Source organism: Carassius carassius, chromosome 39, assembly GCF_963082965.1.
Source record: "Carassius carassius chromosome 39, fCarCar2.1, whole genome shotgun sequence".
In the NCBI taxonomy this organism is placed as follows: domain Eukaryota; kingdom Metazoa; phylum Chordata; class Actinopteri; order Cypriniformes; family Cyprinidae; genus Carassius; species Carassius carassius.
Genome location: NC_081793.1, coordinates 12298305 through 12306195, shown reverse-complemented (window position 1 = coordinate 12306195; position 7891 = coordinate 12298305). Strand labels below are relative to the sequence as shown.

At 37.6% G+C, this 7891-nt stretch overlaps 1 protein-coding gene across 2 annotated transcripts; it reads right to left on the bottom strand.

Annotated features, from left to right (window-relative positions):
* Positions 1–369: 369 nt before the first annotated feature.
* On the bottom strand, positions 370–2440 carry ppp1r3cb (protein phosphatase 1, regulatory subunit 3Cb). Of its 2 annotated transcripts, XM_059530695.1 has the most exons (3): positions 2226–2440; positions 868–1378; positions 370–696 (listed from the first exon to the last, which is right to left on the bottom strand). In XM_059530695.1, the coding sequence occupies exons 1-3, from the start codon at positions 2237–2239 to the stop codon at positions 439–441; spliced, it is 783 nt and encodes a 260-aa protein (XP_059386678.1). In that variant the 5' UTR covers positions 2240–2440; the 3' UTR covers positions 370–438. The 2 variants fall into 2 exon arrangements, with proteins under 2 accessions (XP_059386678.1, XP_059386677.1); XM_059530694.1 differs by having other exon boundaries at positions 370–1378; positions 2226–2439.
* Positions 2441–7891: the final 5451 nt, after the last annotated feature.

Below are 7891 nucleotides of genomic sequence, written 5' to 3'. Positions count from 1 at the left end.
AAGTCCAAAACAATGCCATTATATTACATTTTTTCACAAAATAACACAAAGGAAGGCATCTATGTTATGTAAATTATTGGTTTATCCCATGTCAGATCTACAAAATAGTGTATGTAGTGTGCTGAAAAATTAGAAACTAACATAAACCAACATTTTTCATTATGAGTAACTGCCATTATGGTTAACATGGTTGGTCTCAACTTTGCATAATTTTAGAGCCCAGACATCTTGCATTAAGCTGAATGTGTATCTCAAAAACATACACCAACACTGAATTCATTTGGATAGTATCAAAGACACACATGGCCAAAAGGGTTTTCTTTTGAGGTCATCATTGCTAATTTCTAATTTTCAGACTTTTCAAAATTCAATTCTGAAACTATTTGCATTTGTCCTTGTTACAGCATTTACTTCAAGTTTATCGGGGGTCTTGACCAGTCACCAGTAAGGGGTGTTGTTCTCAATATGACCCCAACTCTGCCACTCAGGGAAGAATCCAGTAGATGTTCTTGGGCTCCCGAATTCATCAAATTCCATCTCTGGCCGTTTGCCTTGATTCTTGAAATCTGTTGTCATCTTTTGGATTACACTGTTCTGGCTGGAATTGTTCTCTGCATGTACCAGCTTGTAATTTTTTCCATCATTATTGTCCCAGTATGTGGTATTGTGAGTTTTGTAGGATATGCAGAACTCCACCTGCTCGTGTGGGGGCACATAACTTGGAAGGTCAATGGAAAACGAAAAGGTGTCAACGTCCTCACATCCATAAACATTATTCATGTATGTACAAGGAATGTCAACATAGCTTTTCCATGACTCAAATGTTATTCGCACATATACCATTTTCTCAAAGCTTATATTGCTTACTTTGACTGTGCCAGTGAGTAATCTCTCTTGAATTATACAGTTTTCCAAGGATACCAGGTTCTTCTTTAGATGGTTCCGGAAGTCCAAATAGTCTGCAGCAGGCTGAGGGAAATCCAAGATCAAATTTTTCTCGTTCTCTGCTTTCAGGCCCACAATGGCATCATCCAGGTCTGATAATTCAAACTGCAGGTCTAACATGGGGTCTTCTTCAAATTCTTTGAACACATGGACTGCTGTCAGAGACATGCCTTTGGAGTCAGCAAAAACCACTTTCTTTTTAGCTTTGGTCTCAGGACTCTTCCATCCTAGGTTATCTGTGTTCACATCTGTCTTGGAGCTGATGCAGGATCTCAGAGGTTTGTATTGGTTGACTAGGCTCCTGGACTTGCAGTCCTTATATGAACTGAGGAAACTGTGAAGAGGCGGCGAGTGTGCCAGACAAATTCTCATTGCCACATCCACAGGCATAATTGGACTTGGCATTGGCCTGGGGTTTAGTATCTGCAGAACCCTGTCATGAAGGCAATAATGAAGAATACTACAGTGACCAATTATGCAGGAGATGCAAAAGACTTTCTTCAGAATTCAGAGATTAAGTTGGTTAACAAAACTATAGTTGCAGCCAGTTAGAGCTATTTTACAGTATTATTATTACAGTGCCACAGCTGATGGTTTAAGCTTTTCAAATTATAATTATAAGTTTTCATGAATAATATTTATACTTCCATATTATATTGGGATAAATCTAAAAGCTACAAATTATAAAATATCTATTCCAGTATTTTTAGAACAACATTCACCTTATTAGACTCATTAGACACATTTCAGTTGTTACTAGAATTTTTTTTTTTTTTGTATTACTACTAAGTTTTAACCTATAAATTAAGCAGGCCGTATATATGTAATAAATGGCTAGTGATTACATACAGTATGACAAGTAAAACATAAAAAAAAGATATAAATATATAAAGATAAAAAATAATATTAAAGCTATAACAGAGACAAGTAACAACAGAATTAGTACCAGTTCCATTTACTAGAACAGTTACTAGTAGAAACCACAGACCCAAAAATAATTAATCGGCAAATAAATAAATGAACAAAATTAGCTGTTGAATTACCAGCTGTTAAAAATTCAGTACTAGTAACCTAAATAGATAAAAGTAAAAAAAGATAGAAAGAAAAAAAAGTTGAAACAGCTTGATATTGTCAATGTTCAAATAGTATATATATATATATATATATATATATATATATATATTACAATTAATCTAAATCATTAGTCATTTAGAGATCATCTTACTTCCTGCGCAGTGATAAACACCCTCGATACACTGTGACGCACCCTGTATTCTTACCTAGTGCAATTCATTGAAACCCGATGTTTGTTTCCAAAACGGCAGCCACAGTTTGCTCTGGTATACTCTGAACAAGTACAGTTCTCCCCTACGTGATTTTAAACTTCATTTAACAACGTGTCGACCACCATGACTACAAAACCCCTGACGAACCGTCGATTGCTGCAGCACGCCCCCTTCGCGCTCCAGCTGTACTGCAAAAGTCAAGAGCGTTCAGCCAGTACACCAAGCCTCTGCGCGCATTGGTTCACATGATGCCATACTGACAGCCAATGGGAGAGCACGAGCGAAGCGCTCGAGCAATCAGTACACAGGAAAGAACCATTCGGGGCGCGCGTGCATGCAGATCGGAGTCGGCAAAGCAGTGAGCAGAGAGAGAGGCGGGAGAAAAGCGTCCAACTAAATTAGATTGCCTGTAGACCACTGACGAATCTGTGACGTGTTGAGAGTAATTTATTTTCTGCATTTATTTGTCGTTAAAAATAATACAGACATTTTTTTTTTTGGGGGGTGTTGTGGCTGTTTATTTATTTATAGCTTAATGATTTCAACACTTTCTAATTGTGCTAGTAATTGCTATGTGAGTTCAATCACTTTGAATTGATTAAAACATAATGAATATCTGCATGAAAGCATGGAAGATCATTGGTCAAAATGAGTAGGAACACTGTTCATAACTGCAAGATCAAGTCATTGCCGCAGATTATTCTTGCCAATTGCAAGCTGTCATTTGTGCGTGTTAAACATTTATGAAGCTGTCATGCTCTGTTCGTGTTACAATGAATAGACGGTCAAAATGCCATATGTTGCAATGACAGCAGCCTATTGAGTAATGTGACCTACATTAGCAAGATCCCTATTGCAACATTTTACAAAATGTTTAATGTATTTATGATCTTCACAGAACACAGAAAATACTTGAACCATATTTCATGACGGTGATAAGGTCATTTCAAAAACTTGCATATAGTTTTAGAAGGCTATATATATCTAGAAAATATTTATTGCATAGTGAATTTTTTATTTTTATTTTTTGTTAAAGATAAATGTATATCTTTCAGATTAGTTCAGAATCCAGAAAAATACAAAGCATACTCATATAAAGCATACTCATGAACACGCTCTCAGCATATTCAAAATAATAGTTTTTCCTTTTAATAAGGTCTTCTATTCCGTTTGTTTTGGTGAAGTCTATTCTAAACACTTTAGTCTGTATCTCAAGAGTGGAAACGTCAAGCATCTATTGGTCCATTAACCACAATTTACTACAGCTGGCCATCAATAATGCAAAATACACTAATCAAATCACATTCTGTTTACATCATTAATGGCAATGGTCTGTGATAGTCAGTGAGAATTCATTTACCCCTATAATTTAGAACCAAGGAAAGTGCTTGATTTTCATTAAACCAGGTGTTTTGCAAAATTCAAATTGTTAGTGCAATTACAGATTGCAGTAATATATGCAGTTTAACATAAACAGGACAATATTATATTTACAATGTTAGGTGTTGTGTTAAACACTTTCAGTATTGGATTGACTTTAGACATACTGTAGGATTATTGTTTTCACAGTTAGTGCTTTTGGTCGGTTAAACAATGCAGGGTGTGATTGCTTGATATCAGCAGTCATGCAAATGTATTAAAAGAAAGAGTACAGAACAAGACATAACTTGCAAGGATTTCATAATTTCTCTGTGTGACTTTTTTGAGTATGACACACAACTGTGTTACGGTCTAAGGTTTTTATGTGTCACTTCCTCAGTTACCTGAAGTAGACCTGATTTTGACCAGCTTAAATGTGGGCAGTTCTGCATAGTGTGGCAATATTTACAGAACTATTTCAAGAATATCAGTATTAAGAGAATCAACCAGTGAAATCAGATGAGAATGTGCTGCAGTCCATGAGCCCAAAATGTTAGACATTAATTCTAAATGGTATTTTATGCTTATAAATGTTGGTTTCATATGATCTCGCTAATATCAGTTCCGATAGAACAATCCCTCTTATTCATGGACAGAAGAAAATTTGGTATCTTTGAAAAAATAAAACTTCCTCAACAATTAAAAAAGGGTAGGCCTATGTAAAATGGTTCTTTTTACCTCATTCTGCCTGATTTGTTTTAGGAGGTTTAAAAATAGAACTAAAAAGCCTGTTACTACCATCTGCTGCTGGGTGGCTGTATTACCAGTCTCCAGTGTTGGGAAGGTTACTTTGGAAATGTAATAGGTTACAGATTACAAGTTACCCTGTTTAAAATGTAATAGTAGTGTAACTTTTTCAATTACTTTATTAAAGTAATGTAACTAATTACTTTTGAGTACTTTTTGATTACTTTTGTAAATTTGTGAAAATTAAAGAATAATAAATAAAAGCATATACATCAACTTAAATACAGTTATCTAATAAGCATGTGACGTATTCTGTGTAATAAAATCCTAAACATTGGTGTTTCTTTTAAACTGCTGTCTCTTTGTATATGATGATAGTTTTCTCAAAATAAGTAAAATGCACATGAAGTGACACAGAGCAGTTCTAGAAATTATGTTTATGTGCTCGTTTACTCCTATATTGAGGCGGCAGAGGTTGCCATTAATTTCAGGAGGGGCGGACTGGGAAAAAAAATCAGACTGGAAAATTCAAACTCATACAAACAAATTCATGGACAAAACTATTTTTTGTATTGACCTGACATAAAAAAGGTTTAAATTTTTCATTTGGGGACATGCAAAATAATTAAAAGTTGTCTCCTGAACTGCATCTTCACTTCTATTTTTCTCTTCAGTCTTTTTATTATGCCCTGTTATGCATCTCTCTCTTGACTTTAATACTCAAGATTGAACAAAACTATACTTTACAATACAATACTCTACAATACTACAATATCTTTATAGAAAAATCCTAATACTGTACACGAGTCATGTTTTTCCCTTACAAAAAATTACCATGCTTTTATTAGCCTATATAAAAGTAAAATAACCTTGTTTTTTTTTTTTTGCAAATGGATTTGTATTTATTTTTTAAATAAATACATTTGTAAAATAATTTTACATTTTTGGTTACCACAGTTAAATAATAGTAACCATTTTCTCTGGATTTATAGTTAAATATTAAATGTTAATTTTCGTAAGGGTTGTGTTGTTGTCTGTCGTAGCTCTATTCTATTCTATTCTATTCTATTCTATTCTCTCTCTCTCTCTCTCTCTCTCTCTCGCATTAATTACTCGGAGTCTGATCCAAACCGTTTGGCGGAGGCGCGGAGAGCGCGCGAGTCATGACTAACAATTCATGATTTATTAGAGATTTAATTATCAAATGGCGGATTCGCAAATGATCGCTTTAGTACATTCGGCAGGCAATTATACAATAATGATATTAAATAGTGGGGCAAAATCGGCTGCCAGGCCACCGGGAATTGTCCCGGTTCTCCCGGTGTCCAGTCCGCGCCTGATTTCCACAGACAGCAGAATGTGCAAGTCATATATTGCATTTTTGGGGCTTAATATTCACAGACACTATAGTCGAGGTCATGTTTTGATTCAAGTGTACTGACCTACTTTTGATTTAGTCATCCAAAATGTGGCATATTCCGTCCGCGTTAGGCATTCCATTTTTATGACTGGATTCTACGAACCAGACTGTATTTCCGCATCCCGGAAATTATTAGGGCGGTATGTCTCAGAATAGTCGGTGCAATTTGGGAAAGAAATAAGTTAAATCTGTATGTGGATATGTGTAAATATTCAAATGTAATCCCCTTTGTAATCGTAAAAAATTTCATAAGTAACTGTAATTTAATTACTCATTTTTTCTTAGTAACTGTAACTAATTACAGTTACAATAATTTTGTAATTAAATTACGTAACGCCGTTACATGTAACTAGTTACTCCCCAACACTGCCAGTCTCTGAAAATTCGTCTAGAGCACTTGATGTAATGCTCAAGGTTTGTTGGCTCAAACATTCAAAGTTATAGCAGCAATATGTGTGTATATATCGTATAAATGTTAAATATTAAAATATTTATGTTATCTCTAATAAAACAGAAATCTAAAAGAAAGAGATACAGTCTGTAATTTTTATTATAACAATTAACATTCAAAAATACTCCATATAAACTAAAAGGGTACACATTCATAACATTTTGAACAGTACTATATGGCCATAAAGATGTTAACATGCCTTTTGCTCTTTGACTATAATGTAGAATTTGTCTAATAAACTACACAGACATAGTCAACAGTTTGATTCAAAAACTTTGACAATTACATGTACAACTAAATTATGACAGGTTGTGAAGAAATACGAAATTTTATTTGACACAAGTATAAACACTTAAGTTGTTTGCAAATAAACAATATGATATTTTACATCATTCCCATTTACATTTGACTAAATATACACTGCCAGCATAAGCTGAAGATAACAAAACAAGAGACTTTCACACTAGATGGTTTGCCTAGCAGAAACCAGCTTTGACACAGTGAGAGAAACGTCTTGGAAGGTATGTAATGTAACCCTCGTTCCCTGAAGGAGGGAATGGAGACGTTACGAATGGGATCTCGTCCGAGAGCCCAATCACCTTCGAATGGTACAAAAGAAGCCAATGGTACACAAAGTACCTTGGTCTGCAGAATTTGCATCACGAGCTCCGCCCCACAGAGCGTGTATATAAGGAGCAGCGCGAGCAACTAGCATTCAAGTCTTCACTGAGGTGCCGAGCCAGTGACCTGGCCTTTCAGCGGAACAGCAATGTGGCAAGGGGATGTAGGAACGAGGGTTACATACGTAACCAAGACGTTCCCTTTCAGCCGATCACGTTCGACGTTACGAATGGGGTCCCTTACAATACGCCACATGACTGTCTTCCAGCGACCCGTGTGAGTGACAAGCCAATGGTACCCTGTCGTGAGGCCATCACGAGTGAGGGCCTATAGTTTACACAGAATACACTGGGTAGCTTATTCCAGCTGGACGTATGTAGGGTGGAAGTTTCAATGACAGAGCTGGCAAGGGGCTTGCCAAGGGAAAGACACATGCTGCGGAGAGACTTACTGTGGACATACGCATGTGGGATTGCCCAGCAAGGGGGAATCACAACACATGGAGGCATCTAGTCCCACACAGGGCTGACCGAAGAGGCCAGGCCTCATGTCTGCCAGGTTCAGCCATAGGTGGTGCTCCTGGACCACCAAAATGGACATCACCTGACCCAAGGAGAGTGCAGTGACCTTCGTCGCCCGGAGAGCGAGGTCGGTAGCAGTGCGTGCCTCCTGCAAAACCCCTGGGTCAGCACTGCCCTCGTGCAGCTGCCGGAGCAGCTTGGCCTGATAGACCTGAAGGGAGGCCATGGCATGCAGGGCTGAAGCGGCCTGACCCACAGCTCTGTAAGCCTTGGCCACAAGCGTGGATGAGAACTTACAGGCCTTGGAGGGCAGCTTGGGACCACCATGTCAAGCGGAGGCGCTCTGCGGACACAGTTGCATCGCAACTGAATGCTCCACCGGGGGAATCCCAGCATACCCCTTGGCTGCCCCGCCATCGAGGGCAGTGAAGGCGGAGGAAGTACCAGAACGGTTTCGGGCAGTTAAAGGTGCCTTCCATGAACTGGTTACTTCCTGGTGCACTTCCGGGAAGAAAGGAACCAGAGAGGGGTGCTGGCGATC